Raw genomic sequence first — 27,109 nt, 5'->3', positions numbered from 1 at the left:
ATATGTGAGCCTATGGCTGCCATTCCTCTTCAAACCACCACAGGCAGGGCGGCATGACAGAAGGACTCCCCCAGAGCCGTGTGAGGAGAAATGAACAAATTCAGACATATGTAGTGCTTCGCATCGCTCCTCTTAACTCTCACTCTAACCAGGGCTGCCGTGGCAGGCTTCACCTGACCTATGACTGGCCGAGGGCCGCTGAGAACACTGAGCAGCAGTGGGCTTTGAATCGTGACTGAAGAAGTTCCTCCCCGCCCGCCCCCCCCCCATGCCCCCCGCCCCCCCCCCCCCCCGTGCGTGCACACAGCGGGAAGAGGCGGGCAGGAGGTTGTAAACAGTCGCGTTGGGAAGCCCAGCCTGTGAGCTTTCCCAGAGCAAACCACTTCCTTTCCAAACCCAAATGATAAACGTTTGCAGAGCGCCAGAACCATATAAGGTTCCATATAAGCGCCAGTTCCATATAAGGATAGGCCCAGACACCCAGCTTTGTCAGGTGTCAAATCCCTGAAAGGACCTAGAAATCAGTCTTAAGCTAGTCAAAGCACACTGTTGATTGTGGGTGACATCAGAACTCTTAAATCATTATCCTGTAGTAAATAGTGCAGTTTCAGCCAGGCATGGTGGCACACGCCTTTAATCCCAGCACTTGGGAGGCAGAGGCAGGCGGATTGCTGTGAGTTCAAGGCTAGCCTGGTCTACAAAGCGAGTCCAGGACAACCAAGGCTAACACAGAGAAACCCTGTCTCGAAAAACAAAACAAATATTGTAGTTTCAAAGACCAAAGGATAAATAAAGGGGCCATGCTTTAGATTTAAAAGGGCTTTAAAATAAAATCAATCCTTCACCAGGCCTGAGGGAAGAAGACCCTGTCTTTTTCTCACGCCGTGAAAAGAGAGTGTTGAACTTGGGCTACTGTATTCTCAAAGCTCCAATAGCATGCGGCTTTATGAAGTAATATAGATCTTGGGTGTATATATGAGAGGCAATGGAAAGCAATTCTAGAAACACAAACAGAAAAGAACCTCTAAGTAAGGACACGGCCAGTGTATAAAATGACGACATGCCCTCTCCGTGGTACGAGAAGGTTTATTGTAGATACAGGAGAGAACAGTCGGCAACATTTGAAAGAGTTCAGAGCAAAGAGAGAAAGAAACAGACAGAGCATGGCCAGCGGACTGGACTGGGACTGAACTTGGCTGGAGGAATGGGCGTGGCGAAGACAGAGTGGGCGTGGTAAAACTGGGCGTGGCCAGGACACTCGTGAGAGAGGGGAGACTAGAGAAAGTGGAATGAGAAGAGCTGTGTTATGAGAAGGGTGAGCAGGTGAGGGAGGGAAGGGCCAGGAGACTGCCCTGGGGGCTTTGAGATGTCTATCAGCACAGCAAGTACTTGTGGGTAGAGACTGAGAAAGCCTGGAGGCTAGCACGGACCTTGATAAACTGTAAATGCCACAGATATCTGTTAATTAGAGAGCTATGTGTTCCGTTTACCAGAGGTAAATGAAATGGAACCGGCCTCACAAGCTCCTGAGGAATGCTGGCTTTTACTGAGCTGCCAGAGCTCCGCCTGCAGTCCAGTTGAGCTCACTTTCCGGCAGTTGGACTGTCCTTTGGAGTTTGGGAAACTGGAGCTGCCTTTGGACCTGACATCCAGGAGCTCACAGAGAGCCAAGAAGAACCAGGCTGGGAAACGAGGCCTCTGGTAGGTGGGGAATGAACTGTGGGTGGAGAACAGAGCAATGGGCCCCCGCCACTCCTGAGATGAAGAGGTTCCATTTTCCCCACCTTTCTGTCAGCGCCCCATAATTTGAAGTCCTGAGGCAGACAACCACATTGATGTACCCAACAACCAGAAAAAGATCAGGAAAGAGAGGGTGGCCTCACCCAGGAAAGGCTGAGCACAGAATGGGAACACACTGAACTCAAGGCCAGGATAAAAGCACAGGTGTGGGAGGGAGGGCCCTAGAATTTTGGTTTCTTCTAGAATCCAGCACCAGCAGCTACATATTTGGGCAATGTTATTTTCTTCAGGCAGAACCCTGCCGCTTCCCCATATTGTCCTCTCTCTTCCTCCCTTCCTCCTTCCCTCTTCCCCGCCCCACCCTCCACCCCAAACTCTTTTTGCTGGCTGGTTTTGTGTGTTAACATGACACAAGCTAGAGTCATCAGAGAGGAAGGAGCCTCAGCTGAGGAGATGCCTCCATGAGATGCAGCTGTGAGGCATTTTCTCAGTGATCAATGGGGGAGGGCCCAGCCCATGGTGGGTAGAGCCATCCCTGGGCTGCTGGTCCTGGGTTCTATAAGAAAGCAGGCTGAGCAAGCCATGGGGAGCAAGCCAGTAAGCAGCACCCTCCATGGCCTCTGCATCAGCTCCTGCCTCCAGGATCCTGTCCTGATTGAGTTCCTGTCCTGACTTCCTCCAACGATGGATTATGATCTGGAAGTGTAAGCCAAATAAACCCTTTCCTCCCCCAACTTGCTTTTTGGTCACGGTGTTTCATCAAAGCAATAGAAACTGACTAAGGCATTCCCACTCTCATGGTGTAGAAAGGCGTTTGCCATGCACACTAACTTTCCCCCTGTATCCTCTTCTCCACCTACCCCTCTTCCTGCTCCTCGAATTCCACCATGTCTCACTAGTAGCAGAGCAACTGTGGCAGCACCCCAGTGAGGGGCTGTGTTCCTTCTCTCCGCTCTCCAACACACTGTTGACACAGAACTCAAGGTCAGCATAAGTCATAGCTAACTATGTTTCAATGATGTTCTACACTGTAAGTGAAGTGTATGGCGTGAGTCCAATAAAATTCGAACCAGTGATAACACATAATGTTCTAAAGGCCAGGGTTGGTGTTCTCCACAGGAAGCCATGAATTATGGTAGACATCGAGGCCATGGGCTGGCTGGCTTATTATTTATTACCATCAGGAGTTGAATGGAAATGGAGCGGAACCACAGGCTCAGGGAGATGGCCAGGGCCAGTGGCCAGGCAGCAATCATGATCTGAAGGGCCCTGCAAGATGCACTCTTCCCAGCCCCTGGCCCTCCGAGGAGAGAAGCTCTATGGTGGTCTTGGCTGTAGTCCATCTCTCAGGCAGTCCTCCGTCTTGCCTGCTCCCTTTTCTGCCTCTGCCTAAAGTGCATGAGGAAGGACACAACTGGGCCAACTTGAGGAGGAAGGCAAGTTAGAGAGCTTCTTTTGTGTCCAAGCTTCCCAGGGAAACCAGTGCCAAGTGCCAGATGTCCTTGTGAAGGAGACATGAAACTGACTAGACACAGCTCATGGTCCTGTATAGCGAGAGCTGCAGAAGCAGCTTTTCATTCAGCAAACATTTATGAAGACCCCACTGTGAACTAAATGCTAATCAGGCTGACCTGGATGCTCCGGTGTGGCCCCTGCCCTCATGCAGTATCTAGTCTAAGGATAAAGCCAGATATGAATAACAAAATAATAATAATTGTAAATAGTGGCTATGAAGAGGAGGGTGTGGCTAATGACTCTGAGACACCAGAGGAAGCTATCTTCCTGAAAAGCGATCACTGACCACTGGAAGCCATTCTGTCAGCTTGAGTTCTTGCAGGGGCACCAGCATGATTATCTGCTTTTTTGGTGTCTTGCAGCGTGGCCCGAGAGCAGAGTGCGGCTCTCTACACCTTTGTGTGATGCTCACTGTTTATTAGAAGATGGTATTCGATGGGAGTTAGTGAAATAGCTTTTCTAAAAGCTGCCACAGTCCAGAAGGACCGGAAGCTTAATGTAGGCCTGTTGTAAGCCAAGTTCCCGCTGATTCCCAACTCACTCGTCGGAGCATAATAGGGAATGTGAAGAGAAGCCATAATTTGGCTCTTCAGAAACTGTAGAATCTCCACACTTCGTCACGTGGCAAGCAGAGAACTCTGAGGCCCGAGCTGACTCATGTCTTAATTAGGGGACCCAGATGAGATGGAGAGCGACCGGCTGAGCTCTACTTGCCAAAACACCAGTGCCTAAACTAAAAATGAGAATTTTTAGTTTGTGATCTAGACATTAAAAAAAAAAAAAAAGTTCTTGACCATACTTTTCCCTCTTAGTTGCCTATGTAAGAAGGGAGGGAAAAGATGCCAGAGAGATGGCTCAATGGGGTAAGGGCACCTGCTGCCAAGCCTGATGACCAGAGTTTTTGTTCCCCCTGCCTCCTGCCATTATAACTTCCTATCTTAACAAAAATTAAAAAGAGACAATATACTAGCTTACATAAATACATTTTTTGGTTTGTTTTTGTTTTTGTTTTTCGAGAAAGGATTTCCCTGTGTAGCCCTGGGCTGTCCTGGGCTCACTTTGTAGACCAGGCTGGCCTCAAACTCACAGTGATCTGCCTGCCTCTGCCTCCCGAGTGCTGGGATTAAAGGTGTGCGCCACCACCACCCAGCTATATAAATACATTTTATTTGACCCCACAACATTTACATAATGACCCAGAGAATGAGGCGCTGTGTGTGTGCAGGAGCACACACTCATGCATGTGCACACACAGACCTAGGGCCAATGGCAGGCGCTGTCCTCTATTATATCCACCTTATCACCATCATCATCATTTATGTTTTATGTGCATATGTATTTTTATATACACATGCCACTGTGCACACTTGGAAGTAAGGTGACACCTTGAGGGAGGCAGTTTTCTCATGCTACCGTGCAGATTCTGGGCATCAAATTTGGGTCTTCTGGCTTGAGAGCACGCACCCCTACCTGCTGAGGCCGTCTCAGCGGCCCTCCGCCATGTTTTGAGACAGTGTCTCTCACTGAGTCTGGAGCTGGTCATCTTGGTTAGACAGCAACCTCCCCAGAATCCAGCCCCTATCCAGCACTGGGGTTATGGGCCTGTACCCAGCTTTTCTTGTGAGTGCTGGGGAGCAGAACTTCAGTCCTCATGTTTACAGAGCAAACACTTCACCCACAGAGCCAGCTCCTCTGCCCAAGACATGAGCATGTTTTAGAGTGTGTTTGGTGAAGGAGAGAGAGTGATAGGATGGAAGGACAAAAGTTGGAAGCCACGATGATGATTAGTGAGGACGGGACCATGTTTGTTCGCATGCTACAGCTGCTCTGAATCTTCGGAGGCAAGGATGCTGCTTGCTTGTGCTGGGAATAGGAGAACGGCCTCTCCCGTGGGGTCTGAGACTGTTCCCAAGGACGGCCAGGGAAGGATTTATTACCTGCCTCATAGGAGATGGACGGAGAGCTCAGGGCGGCCTCTTCACTCCACTCTTCAGATACACAATTTTAGTCACACAATAACATCACAGGACCATATTCCATCTTAACTCTGGGAATATTTTTTTTCCAATATGAAGAGCTGGCCTCGTGCCTATGCATGTTTCCTATTGAAACTGATACCTGCATGCTTAGTCATGACATCCACAGTGGCTGTAACAGATGTGAGAGCCAAGAGAATCAGAAAAAACATTTTCTGTCAAATTTAAATACTCTAGGCATTTCATTTAAATTCTTTTTATTTCAGTATCCTTAGATTAAAAAAAAACAGTCTTATGCCAAAAGGGAAGCAAGATTTATGAAAGCAAATAAATGTATGAACAAATACACAGGCCCTCTTAAGTAATTTACCAAATAGAAACCATTCATCTGTGTAGGAAAAACTATCCTGCACCTGCAACTTGATGTTCGTCCTCGGTCATTCTTGGTTCCTCACGATGACGGCCTCAGGTCCACACTGAGCAGGGTAACGATGGGTGGGAAGGGTGAGAGCCCTCATGCTCTCCCATGGGCATCATCAGCCTGTTCCCCATGGCTCACAGCAGCTCTGGATGCGCTCTTGTTCCCTTGGCCTCGTGGGTCAGACAGGTGATCTCCAGCTCGTTCTCAACCTCTCAGTACCTCCAGCCCACTCGTTCCCAAAATAAAACTCTCATTAGTCTTCAGCGTCTTCAATCCAGATTGTCCAAGGATAGCCTGGAAGGTTGGTTGGTTTGTTTTTTAATGAAAACAAATATTATTCACCTCCATAGTTTTTTTAAAAAAAGTATTGTCTAAGTTTCCACATCTTGGCTTAGTAGGCCCTTTATTAAAATCCCCTTGACTTACTCAATTTAAATAAAATACCAGTTTCCGGCTAGAACCTAGACTGATGACCTCTCCAGTACTATGAAGTCTAAGTGACGCAGCCAGCCGCCACGAAGCACAATGGGAGGGTACCCAGAGGCACTGTTTCCCCTCTTCCCTCCTGCTACCATCTTTACTTACCGTATGTGGCTATATGTCACTGTAGCCACTTACTACATATTTGCTGAACGAATAGAAAGCGATACTAAGACACTTCTGAGTATAGTTTTGCTTAGACTACATGAAGTCAAGGCACATTCATCTAGAATAACAGATGTTAAACGTAACGTCTTACTTCAATGACTAGGTGGATGAATTCAACTGAATACATCGTGTGCTCCCTTTTCTCATGCTCTGACTGATTTACAGCTGCACTGCAAGACAAGGGATGAGCTGACATTTCAGGGACAGTTGAGCAGACTAAGAGATTAGTCTAATAGACTGAGAGATTAGTTTGCTGATCCTTCCTAAATCTTGGAGAAAATGGGCACGTTAGCTTGTGTCACCCAATTCCAACCGGCTGGCTTCTCAAGTTTATCACTGCTGTGTCCTCGGCCATAGACAGACATGCTGATGAGGGTCAACTGGAGTTCGCTGGATCCATTCATGTTTCTTATGCATAAGTCAAACAGTCAGTAAGGCTGGGCATCACTCACCGTGTATATTGATCTTGCTGGTGTACTGCAGAAGTGACTTCCAGTTCTGGTATTGTGGGGAGCACCTCCACGACCCGTGGTAAGGGCACCCCTCGAGTGGACTCTATAGTTGAAGACAGAGAGCTGTGTCAGTCAACAGCGAGGTAGAAAGAATTTGCAGTATGGATGTGTTGGGAGACAACTCTGCCCTTCATCTAAAAAGGGGTTGGGCGGTTTCTATTACTCATTCCATCTCCTTCTAACGGTTCTGATACTTTTAGCCCACTTCACTCAACAGTGTCTGTTCCTCCGTTTCTCCCTTTTCACCCTGTTTCCTAAGAATATGACTTGAAGCAGTGCTAAAATCACCATTAAAGTTACCATTTGTTCCACACGTGGTCCTCCAAAGGGTAAGATGACAAAACTCTGCCAACCAAGGAGGTCAAATGAAACCAAATGAAACCAGCCTCTGCTTGGTCCCGGAGGCTCCATCTCCTCCGACCCCTGACCCCCATTCCTTTTCACAGGACCCTTGCACTTGAGCCCTGAGCATCCTCTGATTTTATTTCATGGACAGTAAATACCAACCACATCTAGGGCACCACCTCTATCAGTCCAGCCTCACATCAAAGTCCCTAGAAACCATGATTAGTTTCTGTTGCTGGGTGAAGATGAAGGCATTTTTACGGGTGCAATCAGCATCCCAAACTGCTTAATTCTGAGCTGATGAAAAGGAAGAATATCTTGAGTGGAGCTGATCCTGATTCACTAATAAGAATTCACCAAAGAGAAACCAGGTCTTTCCCAAGATCAGAGACACTCTAGCTGGCTCAAAGAAGCAAACAGTCATGTGGGACTGTAGGTGCCATGAAGGCACTGAGGTTGGCCTCTGGTCCTCAGCCAGTAAGAAGGCAACGTCCTCAGTACATCATAGCAAGGAAATGAATCTTGCCAGGCATGACCTTGGAAGCAGAGTTTCTGCATGAAACTGCATATGAATGGCCTCTTGATTTCAGCTTTGGAAGTCTTGGAGCTAGGCCATGCTCAGCTAAAGGGTGCTCAAACTTCCAATCCACAGAAGCAGCAATAGCAGGTATGTACTGTGTTCAGCTGCTGTTTATGGTAATTGGTTACAGGGCAGAAACTAATATAGTGATCAATAGAGTATCGGCCTGAACTTCACCAGAGGCTATGATTAAAAATGCAGGCTCTTGGACTCTGCCCAAATCTCTTGGGTTTAAATCTCCCTTCCTAGAAGCCTGGGAGCCTGAATGTTCTGGGCTTCCAAGTTGACTTTGGTGCGCATGAAAGTCTTTCAGAGTAATTTTTTTTTTGTGCAAATAATTGCTTAGACAACCCTTAACAAGATGGGCCTTCTGCGAATTTGAGCTTTGGAGACTGTGCTTCTTAAGCGTTATTTCAAAGGAGGCTATTCATAAAATGAAATAATTATCAAGGAGAATTAATAGAGTCCTTCTGACTGGAGAGACAGGCTGCACATCGCCTGCTTGTGGATTTAGTTTGTGGATGTTTTACAGCACAGTGTAATGTCACATGGAAAGCTATTAGCTGTCCAAATGATGGCTAGTCTGGAAGATTCTCTGGTAGTTATCCCCTAGTATCCAAAGCCTTGCAACGCATAATGCTAATCACAAAACTTCTAGAAATTGATTTTTAAAAGACATCCAAAGTCAGATGTGTGTCATTTTAATGCCTTCTTCAGAATAGCTAAGACAGGTAAAATTCTTTCTTTCATACTGCACTAGAAAATAGAATTTCTTTCCACTGCTATTAATTCACCAATGCCAGTTAAGGCAACACAGGCTGACAAAAATATTTGAAAACATCACAAATGTCTTTTCAAGAGTTTGTCTAGTCTCTCATCCAAACATTTGTGTTTTTCAGGGACCTCCAAAGAGCTTTTAAAAAAAATTAAAAAGAACTCCAGTGTTCATTTCAACCTGAATGAATCTCACAAACAGTGCAGCAGGAGAAAGCCTTTATCACACGGCCTGTAGTGATGTGCAGGCTGCCCCGCAAGGCTTCCTTTTTTCCCCGCCAAAGAGATTTCTATCGCTGTTCAAAAGTCTTTTGCATCTAGGACATCTGGGATCTAACCTCATTTCATCCTTCTAATGTAATTCTGTATTCCCACTGTGTAACCTGCAACGTGTTTTCACATTATTTTGTTCCTGGTGGGTTTCTTGACCAAGACCAGGTCCATCTCCCACAGGAGGACATATCTAAACCTTCTTCTCTTGTTTAAGAAGCCTATTTTCCCCATTGGTTTCTTTGTTTGTTTGTTTTGTTTTGTTTTTTGCATGCTTGCCTCCAAACTATTTGTGTGTGTGTGTGTATGTGTGTGTGTGTGTGTGTGTGTGTGTACACGTGAAATGGGTGTAGGTGCTTGTATGTGTGAAGGTGCATGGATGTATATGCACAAGGGAACATGTGTGTGTGCACGTAGAGGTCAGAGGTACCATTCTTCCTTAGGCACTGTCCACCTTGTGCTGCTGTTTGTTTTGAAGCAGGGTCTCTCACTGGCCCCAGGGCTCACCCAAACAGGCTGGGCTTCCTGGCCTCGGAGTCTCAGAGGTCTTCCTGTCTCTCCTACCACAGATGACTTATTTAAAAAAAAAAAAAGTTCTGACTATTCTTGAATTCAAGTCTTCCTACTTTCAAACATCTGACTTACTTAATTTTGTTGTAATTATGTATTGGTCTTGGAAGATGTGGGTTAATCCCAGATCACAATTAAAAGTCAGTGTTGGAGTGGGGATGCATACAGTGGATCACAAGGGAAGCAAAGGGTCCAGGCAGGACCATCTGGGCAAAGATGGAGGACATGTTCGAAGCATATTTTCTGAAATCTGTTCTCCCAGAGCTGGTATAAATGGCTGTCACATAAATGAATTCAGTAAATGACTAGAATAAATCATTCTATTTCGGCTGTGGGCTCTCACACTTGTGAATTTCTTCCCACAGAAAGAGCTGTCCTTTGCATTTTGATCTAGCCTATAACCAAGCAGGTAGTTATAACCTTCCCTCTTTTATGAACCCAACCTGCATTTTAATAGTCATCAGTATTATGGGTAATGGTTAAGCAAGTAAAAATTAAATTTTCATGTTATCTTGCTTAGTTGCAAAACATCTGGCTCGAGTCGTTTATCTTGTCTTCTGCAGGAAATTGAAACCTGCACAGTCTTTATTATCCTGGCCATAAACATGCTGGGGATTATAACTTTACATTGCCATTAGTTTTATTTGGGGGGTGGACTGTGAATCAGGCCATCCACCTGCTTTTGACATTCACTAAGCCTCTTTAACAGAAAAAGTCCATTTTCTTTCCTGCTATTACCTTAGGACCCGCCCACATTAACTGCAGAAAAGAAAGGGCTTTTTTTTAAAGCTTTTTTCTTTTTAAAAATATTTTATTAATTTATTCATATTACATCTAAATTGTTATCCCCTCTCTTGCATCCTTCCATTCCTCCCTCCCTCCTGCTTTCACCCTATTCCCCTCCCCTATGACTGTGACTGAGGGGGACCTCCTCCCATTGTATATGCTCACAGGCTACCAAGAAGAAAGTGCTTTTAACCAGTGCTGAGCTGTCTCTTGTGAGGACTCACAGTGTCACACACGCTGCTACAGCTTTCTAGAATTTCCCCATTTCTAGGGTTAAATGTGAAAAGTAGGAAGATTTTTTATATGAACCAGCCTGTTTCCCAGGTCATCACTCCCATTGAATACCGTGCTACCGACTACACCCTTCGGGCAGAACCGATTGAACCCTGACTGTGCTAGGAACTGCCTCTAAACCAGTAACATTAACCAATTATCATAAAACCCCATGTGCCTTTACTTCATGTGCCTTAGTTGCTTTGACCAGTGAACCAGTGACTTAGATTCTCTTAGATTCCATTTTCTCATTAGCAGAAGAGTGGCACACTTATGAAATTAAGTCAATTGATTTGTGTGGAAGTACAGCACAGATACAGTGCTTGATGCGACCAGGGCATCCCTTATCCTAACTCTGGGACTGTGCTGGGGGCCTGGAACACCAAGGTTTTCTGGGGTGCTTGGCCAGTGGTCAGGGTTCAGGAAAACCTTGTTAGAAACATAAAGATGAGGAGCTTTGAGTTGTGATGATGTCACCATTTGAGGCAGGATGTGGAATGACTCCTCCCCAACCCCCACTCACCCTCCTGCCCACCCACCTCCCCATCCCTCCACCCCCACTTCGGCAGCTGGAACCACTGATGAAGAAACCTGCTGTGGCGTTAGGTAATGGCCACCCAGCAAGCAGGTGGACATCTCACAGATCACCTCAAGAACACGGAAGGCACTGGCTGGAGAGATGGCTCAGCAATAAAGAGCCCTGGCTGCTCTAACAGATGTCCCAGCTTAGGTTCCCAACACTCACATGAGATAACACAGGACCACCTGAATCTGCTGGCCTCCACAGGCACTGTATGAGCATGGTACACATGCAGGAGGGTAGGCACACATACATATATAAAAATACTTTTTTTTAAAAGAACCCAGAAATGCAAAGAGATGATAACCCCTCTCCCACATGCTCCTCCTTGGGTGTGTGATCCAAGGAGAGACACAAAGCTGGCATCTGTCCAAATGGCACACCCAACAGTAGAGACCAGGAAGTACTTTCTCATCATCCCATTTAAGGGGTATGACTTGGGCTGTGCTTTTTGGCTTCTTGACCTCCTCAACTATCAAAAACTCAAGTGACAGTACATTGCTGGCGAGGATGTGGAGAAAGGGGAACACGCCTGCATTGCTTGGACAACCACTTTGGAAATCAATCTGGTGTTTTCTCAGAAAATTGGGGATAGTGCTACCTCAAGCCCCAGCTATACCTCTCCTGGGCATACCCTGGAAATATGCCCCACCACACAACAAGGACATTTGCTCAGTTATGTTCATAGCAGCCTTATTCATAATAGCCAGAATCTGGAAACAACCTAGATGTCCCTCAACTGAAGAATGGATAAAGAAACTGTGGCACATTTACACTACGGGATACTATTCAGCTATTAAAAACAAGGAAACCCTGACATCTCCAGACAAATAGATGGAACTGGAAACTATCATCCTGCGTGAGGTAACCCTGTCTATCTTCCAGTCTCAAATTCCCTAACTTTCCTAGGGCTTCCACAGGCAACCTACTGATTCTCCAATCGGTTAGTTTCTTTGCAGTCAGTCAAGTGCCTTTCTATTGTTTGCATCAAATTATTATGTCATAGGCCACTTCCTATGACCTTGGTTTCTCTATCTAGTCAACCCATCAACCATTGTCTCTAGAGGATTTTGTTGTTGATGATGATGTTAGTTTTTTGTATCGCTGGAGATTCAATCTAGGATTCTCCTCATGCCAGTGGAAAGCTGTCACCCTTAGAGAGGTTTTTTAAGGCTGCCATGGTGGCAGCCTTAGATATGTCTCCCACAGGACATATCTAAACGTCCGGTCCCTAGTTGATAGTGCTTTTGGGGGGAGGTTTAGGCGGTATAGCCATATTGGAGCAAGTGTATTATTAGAGGCAGGCTTTGAGAATTTAAAAACGTGCACCACATCCCGATTGCTCTCTCTGCTTGGTGCCTTGGGTTTGAAGATGTGAGCTCTCAGCTTCCTGCTTCTGCTGCTCCTGTGTCTGCCACTTGCTACTGTGCCTCCCAGCCATAATGGACTCTTAAGCCCCTGGCACCATTAGCTGAGAGATATACTTTTCCTTCTATAAGTGGCTTCTGGTCCCGTTTGTCACAGCAACAAAACATAACTAATATGTCTCAAAATGTCTTTCCCAGATGCTTTAGGGATAGCTTAGAAGTTAAAAGTGCTCACTGGTCTTCCAAGAGCCCTGAATTTGCTCTCCAGAACCCATGCCTGGCAGCTTACAATCACCTCTAACTCTAGCTCCAGGGGACCCAATAACACCCTTGTCTGGACTCTGTGGGCACATGTACGCATGAGTGTGCTCACTCATAAAAAACAAAATCTCCCCAGCACTTGGGAGGCAGAGGCAGGTGGATCACTGTGAGTTCGAGGCCAGCCTGGTCTACCAAGCAAGTCCAGGATAGCCAAGGCTACACAGAGAAACCCTGTCTTGAAAAACCAAAATAATATAATAATAATAATAATAATAATAATAATAATAATAATAAAATAATAATAATAATAAATAATAATAATAATAATAAATAAAATCTCTTTTAAAATGCCTTTCTCAAAATAACTTTTCTCATTCTTTGTTAGTCTTAGCAATTCTACAAAATTTGCTGTCCATGCTTTCAATGAAGGAAAATTGTGTTCTTTCTGATAATTTTCTCTGTATGTTTGTTTTCATCTTTCTCATTCTTTTTTTTTTTTTCCTTTCTTTTTTTGGTTTTTCAAGACAGGGTTAATCTGTGTAACCTTGGCTTGGATGCCTTGCATTTGCTTTGTAGACCAGACTGCCCTCGAACTTACATAGATCTGCATGCACCTGCCTCCCGAGTGCTGGGATTAAAGGAGTATGGCATCATGCCCGGCTTTATTTTTCCCATTCTTAAGATTTTTTTAAACTTTTAAATTTATCTTCGATATATTTTAAAGACGGGAATCTTACTATATAGCCCTGGCTGCCCTGGAACTCACTCCATAAATCAGGCTGGCCTTGAAGCCACAGAGATCAACCCGCCTCTGCCTCCCGAGTGCCGTTACATCTGGCAAGATTCTTGCTCACCTCCCCTTTTCTACCCACATTTCTCCCGAGGGCTGTGCTTTTCACAAACTTTTATCATGAACGAATGACATTCCGAAAGCTATGGCAAAGTGAAGGATACAAGGATGGGTAAAAAAAACGAACTCATATGTCACCATATGACGATAACGACTGAGTGACTAAGAAGTTAAGAAAATTAATACCAACATGAGCTGTCGTGTTTCTCAGGCATGGAAGGAAGTGCCAGAGGCACGGGGCTTCCATGTGGCTCTGGCAGGCTCTGTGCAGGGAAGGACCCTGCTGAGCTCTCCTTGATTTTGGGGGTAGGGGTGAGAGGGTGGTTGTTTTGGTTTGTTGAGGATAAATATTTTGGGGATGGATGCGTCTCTCTAATTCTCAGTGTGCACATGTGTGAGATTACTCATCTTGTAGCTCCTGAGCCACAAAGCCAGTCTGGAGTGAGCGGCCAGCACTGCCGACAGGCTCTGCCGAGTGTGGCACACAAGCATTGCTTTTCTTGATTCCTTTCCTTTTCTTCATGTGTCTGTGTCTCCAGTGACGCACACAGGCACATTTTTTTCTTTTTCTTACCTCTCACTGCTGCCTGTAATCCATCATTGCAAAGAGCAGCCTTAAGAACAGCACTCAGGGGAGACATGATTTTCCTTCTACTTCTCTCTCAGAAAGAACAACTTAGTATGGGGCGAGAAGGGGGCCGCAGTTAGGTTAAAGGAATATAAATAAGAAAGATCTCGCCTCTTCTCCTTTTGAAGATGCTAAGCCTCAAAAGGATTCTTGGTCTTTACAAAAAAGGGGTCATCACCCTGGCTCTACACTAAACATGGATACTGCGTGCCTGGTAATAAAGCCAGAGGGGTTTTAGTGAGAGCCGTTAAGGGAAGGCAAGCCCGAGACAGCTTTTTTTTGGGGGGGGGGGCGGGGAGCACAGTGCAGGAAAGCCACGGGCTCATAAGTATAACTTGTGAGGTTCATCTTGTGGCTAGCCAGGGCTTAAAATTTGTGACTCCTCCAATTATATGAGGTGACAGGGGAATGATTGACTTGTTCCCAGACAAGACTGCTGTGGCTCAGAATTACAGCCAGGAAACAGAAATGGCCAGGCTTCCTCAGGAAGCCACAGCACTTGGCAGAGCTGGGTTAAACCATTCCTGGGGTCTGAGCAGGTGCATGAGATGAGAGAGCCGATGAACAGTCATCATCATGACCTCCCTTTAAAAATTTGTTTTTCTCTGTCATATGACTCTATGGTTTTTTTTTTTAATATTATGAATTAAACAAAATTTTCATGAACCACACAAAATGTCCACTAACTCTACTCCTGCACAGCTGACATTAAATATTCTTTAACTAATGGCTTACCACCAACCATGGCTTAATAACTTGCCAGTTCCGACTAGGAAGTCTAAACTATTTACATTTAGATCTTTAAGAGCACCCAGTGTAATTTTTCCCCAGACTAAGGGTCTGTGTGACTGCTTGTTTGAGTAGCTAACAAAGGCCTAGGGCACATGGTCCCCAGTGGAATGCAGGGTGGGTCTCTAGGTGGCTGCTATTTCCCTAAGGAGTTGCCTAGTTTCCTCTCATTTTTGAAAAGGGTTTACACACACACACACACACACACACACACACACACACACACACACACACACCAGATTTGAACTTCCTTTTGTGTCTCCTCACCAAGTGCAAAGAGGCTGTTCACCCCCTGGAGACAAAGAGCATCAGGAAATATCACTCCATTCTGTGGCTTCTCAAGGAGTTAAAAAGTATTCTTTCTTGCCAAGTATATGAGCACAGTCCTACCAACTTGTAGGGCTGAGGCAGGAGAGCTACAACCTTGGAGCCAGCCTGGGCTACATAGTAAGACCCTGTCTAAAAGCGGAAGCAAGAGAACACTCAGGATCTATCACACAGATGGGGAGATTAAAATGAAAAGTAAATGCAAGCCAGGCCTTGTGACACAGGCCTATAATCCCAGGTACTCAGGAGGCTGAGGCAGGAGAATCACACAAGTTTGAGCCCCGCCTTGGCTACACCGTAAATCTAGCAATTTAGTGGCACCCTGCCTCAAAAATAAAAAGGGTGGGGGGGGGGTGGGGGGTTACATAGATTTTTGTTTTTGTTTTTGTTTTTAATCCTTCCTCTTTGGTGAAGGAAAGGAGCCTTTTCCAGTACATGTCTTGGTCTTTCCTTCTTCTTTTTATTTTTTTAAATAGTCTTTCTTTTTAATGTGAGTTGACAGCAGGAATTCAAAGGGAGGCCTCACAATTAGAAAGAGATGAAGTTGGAGGCCGAGCATCTGTGCTCACGGCCCTCTTAGCTGCTCTAATTAGGATCCCCTTATTCCCTCCCCTCCCTGCCTCTCGGAGAGGACAGGGGGCTGTTTAATTGAGGCTATTAGGAGTTCTCTTTCCACAGCGACAGCCCATGATGTGAAGGCTCCAGCAGAAGGTCTGCCCACTCTACAATTACTCCTTGCAGTTCTGAGAAATAATGGTATCTTGTCTCATTTAAAAATAAGTCCCAGGCTTATTCCCCATGGTGTTCTCCCCCTGCCCCCCCCCACCGCCTACTCACTCGAGTTTCTCCTTGCCAATTAAGCAAAGTTTCTATTATTTAAGGAGGTGGCTTTGATCATAACTGTCCCCTGATAATGAGAAGTGCTAAGCTGGATCTCATTTGCCCCACAGTTCCTTTATTCCAAACTCAAGGCTACTTAAAATGAGCTCAGGTCTTGAATCTGCTCTATACTGAGACAGCGCAGCTTTGGGATTTCCTGCCCTTTATTATTTGCTGCCCCAGAACTCACCTGGGATAACCCTGACGTTCAGAGCGCTCGGCTTCACAGAGTCACTCCCTCTTAAGAGAACGGATGTAGATTTGTACATATGACCTAGTCCAAGAGAAGAAATTGAAGATTTAGATGACGAACAAGCACATTCTGCCAGCTGTGGTGGCCCACACCTCTAATCCCAGAACTTGAGATGCTGAGGCAAGGGGACCCTGAGTTTGAAGACAGCCTGGACTGCAGGGTGAGGCCCTGGTCCCCCTCCTTCCAACATCACTTTCTTTTACTGTGTTTCCTGTGCTACTTCAAAGGGTTATCAAGGCCGAAGGATAGCTCACAAGGGGTCTGGAGCAGCCAGGCGTTGCCAGCTTTACCGTTAAGTCCTCAACAAACACAGGGGCGTGTTGGCACAAGCCTTAAACCCCAGCACCCTGGAGGTAGAGACAGATATATCTCTCTCTGAGTTCTAGGCCAGCCAGAACTGCATACTGAGTCCCTGTCTCAAAACAAACAAAATCACAACAACAACAACAGAAGCACACAGACTCTTTCTCAAAGCAATGGCTTCTCCACTAGCATAAATGCGTCCCATCTGCTCCCGAGGAGCATCAGCCCCTGTTTACAAATTACTATTGTTATCTACATAAAGGTGATGCACAGGGTATTTAGGAAGCATTTCATATTAGTAATGTCTAACGGCATGAGTGTAGTGATACTTTCCATTGCTTTATATGCTTAGACTTGCAATGAAAACCTTTGAAAGCTACCAAGTTTGTCATCTGGACAGATGTTTGAATGAATGTACTTCCCGTATCTTTCCAAGCATTTTCCTACCTTGTATCATTCTTCCTTAATCTGGATTCATATAAGAAAATGGTTCAAGAAACATAGAACTATGAATTATTTTCAAATAACACACATTTGCTGAAAATAGCAAAGACTTCAGTGCCTAGAAGATACCAAGTCTTTATTCTGTTGTTTTATTAATTGTGGAGCTTTGGATAAAACCCTTAACTTTTCTGAGTTTGGGAATTTTTCCCTTTTCATGTATAAAACAAAAATAATAGCACCATTTACATATTGTTCTGGCTTTATTCTGTGCCTATGACAAATACCAAGACCAAAAGCAACTTAGGGGAAGGGTTTATTTGCCTTTCACTTCCAGGTCACGGTCGAGCATTGAGGGAGTCAAGGCAGTCTGCTTCCTGTTCTGCGTGGTGTTACCTCTCACCAGGAAGCTCACTTCACAGCCAGAAAGTACAGCAGGACCCACAGCGGCTTCTGCTTGCTAGCTGGCTTGCAGCTCCCTTATACTTTCCTACACAGTTTCTTATACAGTTCAGAATCTCCTACCTAGGGATGGTGCTGCCCACAGTTGTGATTTTATACATTTAAATTATGATGTCCTATTGTGTCATATCCTGCTAAATGTGATGCCATCATCATCCACTTATGATATCTTTTTTTCAGGGATAGTGTCATATGCATCATTTTGATCTCATATATACATTGATATAATAACATTTTTGCAATTATGATGTCATATCCCACCAATTGTGATACGATAGTCAGACTACTATGGTGCCATGTCATTCTTTGATGGTGTCATATGTTCATATATTTATGACATGTGAATATATCCATGTATTAATGAAATATATTACTAACGATTAAAGTCTTAATCTAAAACTACTCTTAAAAATGCCTGCAACAATCTTAACAGTCTTAATATAAAGCATCGATGGCACCCTCGCTTGTGTACAGATGACATTACTAATTCTGCTGCAGCAATGACTGACAGTCTTGCCTGTCAAAGAACATAGGAGCCTGAGAAGTGAACACGCCCTGCAGTACAACAGTGCTGCATTGAGAACTAGCTGTGCCAAGCAAAATAAGAAAAGGCCAGGTGGTGGTGGCGCACGCCTTCAACCCCAGCACTTGAGAGGCAGAGGCAGAGGCAGGTGGATCTCTGTAAGTTCGAGGTGAGCAAGTTTCAGGACAACTAGGGCTGTTACCCAGAGAAACCTATCTCAGAGAGAAAGGGGGGGGGATGTAAGAGAGAGAGGGAGAGGGACAGAGAGAGAAAAAACTAGCTATGTCCTGACACTGTTCAACTCCTTAGGTGATGTCTTAATTTCAGCCTTTACCTGCTCCGTGTGGTAGAGGCAAGTAGGACAGTAGAGGAAAGTCATGTCTAGCGATGACAACTCACTCAAAGCTATAGGTGGTAATATGAGAACTTGACTTGTGTCTACATCTTCAAAGCCTATTGTGGTGGTGATGCTTTTATGCTGTCTTTCAGAGATCAACGACCTGCAGAAGATCTGTCGGTCCAGTCCGATAAGCAGCCAGTACACGCACAAATACACACAGTCCATTCTGATGGGTGAGTGAGTTATCAAACTAATTATTCAACCTGTTTAACACTGCTCCTACCATCCTGACCTAGAAGAGTCCTTTTAGTTCTGCCCCACCTAAATTCTACACAGTCCCCCCCACCCCATACTTACTAAGGATTTTTTTTTTTAACACTCATATTGTCACCTGGAGGCTACTCTACTCAGGGTTTCTAGCTCTGCAGGTGTCACCACTTCTGCCTCTCTCTGCCCTCACTTCCACTAAGCCTCTCAGCCACCGTCCTTTTCATCTGCCCTTCTTCGTGCCCATTTACCTGCTCATGTTGGAGACAGGCGCCTGCTGGTGCTAGTGTCTTCCCTGTGCTTGCAATCTTTTAGATTATCTAGACCCAGCACTAACACATAGTAGCTACACACTAAGGGGCCAACCTAACCACAAGGAAAATCTGGGGCAAACAAGGGTTTGTACAGGTTTCCCTGGGCAAAGGCATATGACAGCCCTCACAATGCGGTTATTTCCCAGTACTTACTCTGCCACCTTTGCACTCTCCTGTGGTCTTCGAGTATTTTGTGGATAATAAGGATGATGCTGAGCATAAAAACTAATAGCACTAAAATGTACCAGGTTATCTTCATGGAACAAGTGACAGCTGTAAATAATAATAATAATAATAATAATAATAATAATAATAATAATGCGCTATAAAAATCAATAGAAGTCTGGTGGCAGGCATAGGCTCTCACCGATACTCTGAGTTCTATCTCTGTGACTCACATGGAGGAAGGACAGAACTGACTCCTGAAAGTTGTCTTTGACCTCTGCTCATGTGCCCTGGCACATATGCGTATATACACACATAGATGTGATATCCTATCTCATTGTGTTGAATATATGTCAAAATATATATATGAATATTCATATATGTTCAACACAATGAGATAATATATCAGATAAAAGACAACCTTGTGGTATACACCTTTAACACAAAAGTTATTTGCAGCCTTAAGTGGAACAGGGTCACTTGCTCTCCTGAACACCTTTCCACTACATTAAATGAAGCCACTAAATGAGGGAATTGGCCAAGTGGCTCCCAGAGATCCATTCAACTCAAAATCCTGACATTTAATTTCATTTCCAGGTGATACCAATATCAATTTTCTTACTGTACATCAAGAGTGCCACAGAGCAGCCCCAGGGTCGGAGCTGCATGCTATTAATCACCTCGGTCATGGGCCGCCCAGCCCCTCTACTTAACAAGGCAGCAGTGGGAAGGCACACAGGGACACGGGGCTGAGATGAGTGGGATGAGCGGCCAGGGAGACAAGTGACCATACCCTGCTTCTGCCAGGTGATAGACTGTTACCGCTTGGGTGGAAAATGTCCCCAGAGAGCCCTGCAACTGAACACTTGGCGCCCAACCAGTTATATCATTTGGGAAGGTTACACCTTTATATACCTATGTTTGCCGTAAACATAATTATAAAACATAATTTAAGATGATTAGGCTTTAGAAAAGCATTCTAAAGTAATGGGGAAAGCTCCCATCCTTTTGGAGTACCAAAAGTGCCTGGCAAACAGCCCTGCCATAGCACCAGTTTCTGTGTGATTCTTTTCCGTGGTACCTGACGTAGAGAAGGCACTCAGCGAATGGATACATCATAAGATGCTTTCTAACAATAGATATTATAGGCGAGGAGGGGGCGTGCTGCTTAGCAGAAAATATTAACTGTGGGGGTTCAGAACAGGGTGTTAGGAACTTAATCAGCCTCGAGCAGAATTAGATATGTCTGACCTTCCTTCCCCTCGGATCAACCGTTGACCCCAAGTATCTGCACAGTATCACATCAGGAGACTCCTTTCACCCAGGCTGCGTGAGCTCTGAGAGGGGGTGAGGCTGAAAGCCACCTTTAATAGTGCTTCCTGTGCGGATGTTTGCCTTTTAAAAGAGCACCTTTGACTACTGAGGTGTGCTGGCTTTTCGTCAAGCACACGTACCAAGCATGCCCCAGTAATTCTAGGACGGAGGATCTTTCTCATGTCCCTCGCAACCCAGACATATAACCTTTGTCTCCGGTTATGGTTGAGTCCCATAAAACTACATTTTGAAAGAAAAGTAAAGAAGATGAATACTCTTTCAGGCTCTATTAGTTCAGTAATGAGAATTCCTGGTTGTTTGTCTTCTGGTGAATTTCATAGCATTTTCTTAATTTGACCTATGGATATCCAACTTCTCCCCTCTGACTTCCTTCCAAACTTACATTTTGCATCCATTTCTAGGCGCAAGGAAATGTGAGTGCAATTGCTCGTGGTTTTCATAATTCTGCAAGTATGGTTTAGAGACTTTTCCCTGGTTGGAGCTTCTTCCACAGTTGTGGATGTTTCAGGGTGGGTTTCGGGGATGCAGGTAGTGTTGTGTCCCTTCATAGGGTCAATTAGAAGAGTGACAGTGACGTTAAAATGCTGGCACGATGCGTAAAAGCCGTTTGCCTCTGCTTCCATGGATCCCCTCATGATGAGGCCTAGAGAGGAGTTGAGAAAAGGTGACTTGCAGAGTCGTCATAGCCAATAAGAAACCACAATTCAAAGCTTCCTGTGACAGGGCACAGTGGAGTGGAGCACTGAGCCTGGACTGGTACAGGTTCAAGGACAGGGAATGTCTTGTAGTCAGAACCAGGCTGCACAGGGCTACACAGCAAGACCCTGTACAGCAAAACCGGCCAACCAAAGCTGAATCTCCTCTTTCCTCTGCAACAAAATAGAAAAACAAATTCTGGGCACTACAAATAACTATCAACGCCACTTTTTTAAAGTCATGGAAACCATTGGGGTAAAGTTGAAATAGGATTGGAGCCTCCCTGAGAACACACAGATATTTTCCTAATGGTTTGTGGGACAGATCAAAAATTTCAAATTGTTTACAATGTTTTCCACTCCACATTGGCTGAGCTCTCTAGAGACATAACAAAGTACTATAAACTGGGTGACTTAAAGAGTGGATTTTTTTTCTTATGTTCTTTTTATCTTTAACCATTTTTATGCGCATGGATGTTTTACCTTTATGTGTGTCTGGGTACCACATGCACACCTGGTGTCCACGGAAGCCAGAACAAGGTTTGGATCCCTGGGTCTGGAGTTACAACTGCTTATGAGCTGGTGTGTGCGGGTGCTGGGAATTGAACTTAGCACATCCAGAAGAACAGCTGGTGCTCTTAACTGCTGGGCCATCACCCCAGCTCCTGTCTCCATCTCATAGTTCTAAAGATGGAAAGTGAACATTTAAGGTGGGAGCAGGGTTGAGTCCTGGAAGATGAGTCAGTTATGTGTTCCTCTCTTCCGGTGGTTGCTGGCGGTGGTTGGCTTTCATTGGCTTACAGAAGAAGCACAGCCTTGGTCTCTCCCTTCATCCTCAAGTGGAATCTTCCTTGTGTGTGGTTATCTGTGTCCACATAATTGATGGTGTGTGAACAGGTAAAGTGTGTGTGTGTGTGTGTGTGTGTGTGTGTGTGTGTGTGTGTGTGTGTGCTTATACATGTTATGCTGCTGGAACTTTGTTTTGTTGAGACAGTCTCTCATTGGAACCTGGGACTTGCTGACTGGCTGGCCCTGGCTGGTCACCAAGCCCCAGGAACCCTTCCATGTCCATTTCCCCATCACTGGGCTGACGAGTGTGTGTCACACACACACACACACACACACACACACACACACACACACAGCTTTTTGTCCTGGCTCTGGGGATCTCACATGGGTCCTCATGAGTGCTTTAGGAATGAGCACCTCCATAGCCCACCCTTCTCCATTTTATAAGGTCATCAGTCCTACTGGGCTAGATTCCAGGCTGATGATCTCATGGTAACAAAATTACGACATTGTTCCACATAACGTCACAGGCTCAGGTGCTGAAGGTTAATGCTTCATCATATTAAATTTTGAGAGGATACATCTCAGTCTATACCATGTTGTCCTAAAACCTTATCAGCCTCCCACAAATAGGGGGAGTTCAGCTCCCTCCCCATAGAGTACTGGAGAGTTGGACTGGCTTGTCCTTGTGGGAACGTAGATGAAACACGTTGTCTTTTCTATTCAGGGTTTAAAGAAGATGCAGTTGGCTCTGCCTTTAAAGAACATTGTAAAGACACCGCCTGGCAAAAAATGCCTCATTGTCAGTGTTTTTCTAAGATCAAAGCATGTGCTCAACATCGCATCTGTTCTCAGCCATTCAGCTGCATTGTCTCAAGTTAGCCTGAGAACGCAAAGTGAAGCTATGGCCTCTCAGAGTGAGGCACAGGACCCCTCGGAGTTAGGATAAAAATCCAGTGGGACTCCTGGATAGCATGCTTGCTTGATCAAGGCTGGCTGCAACATTCTGCAACCTTTTTTTTTTTTGTCTTGCTGAAAGGTTTTGGATGGTGTGATCATTTTCTCAAGACCCCAGACCCAACTCTAACATAGTCAAGTGCAGAACAGAGTGACATTACATCACCAAGCAGGAAAAGGTGAAGCAATTCCACTTTGTCCTTTGGGATGCTAAGACCATAGTCTTGAGTCACTATGAAAAGACTTAACTTATGGCTGCCTGGCTGCAAGGAAGCCCTAGGTGAATTCAAGTAGAAAGACAATATAAAAGAGACCATCAACAGAGTGAGAAGGCAGCCCACAGAATGGGAGAAAATATTCACAGGCTATACATAACTGATAAAAGTTAATATCTAGGATGTGGAAGGAATTCCTGTCAAGGAAGGAGGAATAAGGAGGAAAATAGAGAACCTGATTTTAAAATGGGCAAACACCAGGTATAGTGGTAACGCCTGCTGTCTCAGCTCCTCACGGGGCTGAGGCAGGAAAATCACTGGATACTAGGAGTTCAAGCCCATCTTGGGTAGCATAGGAAAACCATGTCTCAAAATAAACAAACCCACAAAGGACTTGGACAGATATTTACACCTGTTAAAAGATCTACATCCAATGGGTGGACAGAAACATGTTCAACATCGCTCGGTATCATACGAATGCATGTTAGCACCACAATCAGGTGACCTGACATTTGTCAGGGAGTTTGCTGTGAAAAAGATAATCAGTACTGCTGAGAAGGGCACATGAGGAGTCCTTGTACTGACAGTGGGTAAAATGGCCCATTCAGTTTGGGAAGTAGTAAATAGCTTCCTCCAAAAAATGAACAACATGGGGGCTGGAGAGATGGCTCCGCTGTAAGAGCACTGACTGTTCTTCCAGAGGTCCTGAGTTCAATTCCCAGCAACCACATGGTGGTTCACAGCCATCTATAATGTGATCTAATGTGCATTGTATACATAATAAGTAAATAAATCTTTTTTTTTTAAATGAACAACTTAACTACCATTTACTCCAACAAGCTCACTTCCTGGCATATACCCAAAAGAGCTGAAATCAGAATCTCAAAGACATATTTGTATTCCCACAGCTCACAATAACTAAAATAGCGAAACCGCCTAAATGTCTACTGACAGACAAATGCATAAAGAAAAAGTGGGTTCTGTAGAGATGGCTCAGCAATTAAGAGGGCTTCCTGCTCTTCCAGAAGACCCCACTTCAATTCCCAGCACCTACATAGCAGCTTACACCCTCTGTAACTCCAGTCCCAGGGCCTTCTTCTGGCCTCTGTGGGCACTGCAAACTTGCGGTGCACAGATACAAGCAATGCACACACACACACACACACACACACACACACACACACACACTAAAAATAAATCCTATTTTTAAAGAATAAGACCCTCACTCTTTCCAAGTGACCATGTGGAGAGAGTCCTCTGCTGTCCCCAGCAGCTTTGGATCCCCTGGGTGGTTGCATCTACTCACTAACTGCAACAGTATGAACTGCCTCAAGCCAGAAGTCCATCTGTCCTTGTTCTGAACATCTGGTCCAGATGGGGGTTGAGAAAGGGAGAGAGGAAAAAAAGGAAGGGGAGGAGGGAGGAAGTGGAGAAGGAGAGGGAGAACAAAGATGAAGAAGAGGAGAGAAAGGAGAAGGAAAAGAGAAAAGAAAAGAAGAGGGGATTGCCGCATTCCAAGCCACTGAGGGTGGCGTGATTTGTTACACAGCCAGAATGAGTGCCACATTTCAAAGCCCTGCTCACGTATGATTGAGGCAGCAGAGAAGTGATGTCTGCCAGGCATCTATCTGCTTTTAAAATGTTTCCTAGTCCTCCACCATCACAGAGGCGCTGCCCCAACTCATTTTCCGTAGATCTGGGGCAGAACCTAAGGATGGTTAGAAGACTACAGCAATAAGAATTTTTGCCCGCATGCTCAACCATGTTCATAGCAACCTTATTCATAATAGCCAGAACATGGAAACAGCCTACGTGTCCCTCAGTAGAAGAATGGACTAAGAAACTGTGGTACATTTACACTATGGAATACTACTCAGCTATTAAAAACAAGGAATTCCCGAAATTTGTGGACAAATAGATTGAACTTGAAATTATCATAATGAGTGAGTTCACCCAGAAGCAAAAAGAGTTAAATGGTATATACTCACTTATATCGAGACACTAGTCCAAGGGGCACGTCCCATGAAAAACTTTACTTATCAGGAAAGTGGGTCAAAGGGGAGGACATCCTATTGAGACTTTAGGTGAGAGAAGCATGGGAGAATGGGGAAATAGAAGGATCCAGAGGGTCCTGGAAATCTACAAGAGGAACTTTATGACAGGCGGATCTGGGTCCTGGGGTCCTCCTCAAACTATGGCACCAGCCAAGGAAAATATAGGCAGAATAGCCAATAGACAGGACATTCTCCACCGTTGAGTGGAGAATGAGATCTGACTTTCACACGAACTCTGGTGCCCCATTTCTGACCACATCCCCTGGATGGGGAGGCCTGGTGGCACTCAGAGGAAGGATAGCAAGTTAGCAAGAAGAGACTCCAATACCCTAAGAGCATATACAGGGGGAGGAGGTCCCCCTCCGTCACAGACATAGGGGAGGGGAGTAGGGGGGAAGCGGGAGGGAGGGAGGGAGGAATAGCAGGATACAAGGGATGGGCTAACAATTGAGATGTAATATGAATAAATTAATAAAAAAAAGAATTTTTGCCCAAAGCCAATGCTAAGAAATCTGTTCCTATTCTCAAAGAGTGAAAAAAAAAAAGTTCAGTAACTAGTGACATAAGAGCACTTCTGCTGAATAGATGGTGGTGGTGGTGGTGGTTGTGGTAGTGGAGGTGGTAGTGATGGTAGTGGTGGTGATGGTGGTGGAGGTGGTGGTGGAGGTAGTAGTCATGGTAGTGGTGGTTGTGGTGGTGGATGTCGAGGTAGTGGTGGAGGATCCAACATTGAGGCTTGAGGCCACCAGCATATTTTCACAACTGTGAAAGAATTGCTTGGCTTCTCAGTGACCAGCGTGATTCAGTTCAATTAACTATATCGTAGATATGGCTTTCACAACCCAGCCGCTCTTCTTTGCTTTCTATTGCTAAAATTACCAAACTAATTACCAAAAGCACCCTGGATCTATTTAGCTTCAGGTTCTACTCTATCCTTGGGGGATGCCAGGGCTGGAGCTCAACGCAGCCACCTGGAGGCAGACACAGAAGCAGAGACCATGGCGGAGTATTGCGTAGCGGCTGGATCCCCTGGCGTGCTCAGTTTCCCTTCTTACATCACTCAGACCACCCAAGTAGGAACTGTACCATCCATGGCGGGCTGGGCCCAACACGTCAACTAGTAATAAGGAAAATGACTCACAGACTTAAGCCATAGGCCAACCTGATCTGAACAACTATTCAGTTGAGATTCCCTCTTCCCACGTGACCAGGTTTATATCAAGTTGACAGTGGAAGCTAACTGTGACGACACGCAATGCCCCCATTAGACACTGCAAAGAGCATACAATTATCCTTTTGCTTGTCCCTTCTTTCTTCCAACAACTATTGAGTGTCTATTATGGTTTACATCTTGCATGATGCTGAAAGGAGGGATACAGTAGTAAACAAAGGCAAAGATCTTGCCCTCAAGAAGCCCATTGGAGAGCCAAGCAAGAAGACAACTCATACCCGAGAGTGGATGCTAAGCACTTACTTAGAGTTGTGTTACTTAGAGTTTTGTTAACAATAAGGATCTACAAAGAACACCCAGGCAACCTTTTAGCTGGCAAATGCATGTGGATTACACTGGTATTCTGGTGAATTTTATAAACAAGCATTTTGTTTTCACTAAGCTAAACAAAAATTCATCAACATTACAAAGCCCCGTGAAATCACTCATTAGAAGCCAAACCACTGAGGGTTCCAGCGCCACTGGATGTTAAAATAGAATGTTTACGGGGGCGGGGCAGGGCGCAGCGTATTCGGGCATCCACGTGCATATGAAGGTCAGAAGACAATCTTGGGTGTTGTTCCTCGGATGCCCTTTGTCTTCTGTTTGAGACACGGTCTCTCATTGACCTAGAACTGCACCAAGTAGCCTAGGCTGTAGGCTGTGAGCTTCCAGCGGCCCGCCTGTCTCGGCCT

At 45.2% G+C, this 27,109-nt stretch overlaps 2 protein-coding genes across 2 annotated transcripts in view; one reads left to right on the top strand and one right to left on the bottom strand.

Moving 5' to 3' along the window:
- Nucleotides 1–5,477: 5,477 nt before the first annotated feature.
- TMEM156 (transmembrane protein 156) overlaps nt 5,478–27,109 on the bottom strand; it is a 35,077-nt gene continuing 13,445 nt past the window's right edge. Inside the window, exons 3-7 of the mRNA XM_084799529.1 lie at nt 20,877–21,137; nt 19,148–19,267; nt 16,282–16,365; nt 6,753–6,855; nt 5,478–5,946 (exon numbers count right to left, since the gene is read on the bottom strand). Coding sequence (XP_084655655.1) covers nt 5,922–5,946; nt 6,753–6,855; nt 16,282–16,365; nt 19,148–19,267; nt 20,877–21,137 — 593 coding nt within the window. The 3' untranslated portion in view covers nt 5,478–5,921. The remainder of the gene's footprint in view (nt 5,947–6,752; nt 6,856–16,281; nt 16,366–19,147; nt 19,268–20,876; nt 21,138–27,109) is intronic.
- WDR19 (WD repeat domain 19) overlaps nt 17,007–27,109 on the top strand; it is a gene marked incomplete at its 5' end in the record, with an annotated part of 191,913 nt that continues 181,810 nt past the window's right edge. The window contains one exon of the mRNA XM_084799503.1: nt 17,007–17,011. Within this exon, the coding sequence (XP_084655629.1) occupies nt 17,007–17,011 (5 nt within the window). The remainder of the gene's footprint in view (nt 17,012–27,109) is intronic.

Source organism: Acomys minous, assembly GCF_964271855.1.
Source record: "Acomys minous genome assembly, chromosome: 10".
NCBI classification, from domain to species: domain Eukaryota; kingdom Metazoa; phylum Chordata; class Mammalia; order Rodentia; family Muridae; genus Acomys; species Acomys minous.
Note: the sequence above shows the minus strand (reverse complement) of the source record. Positions and strands in the feature narration are given on the sequence as shown.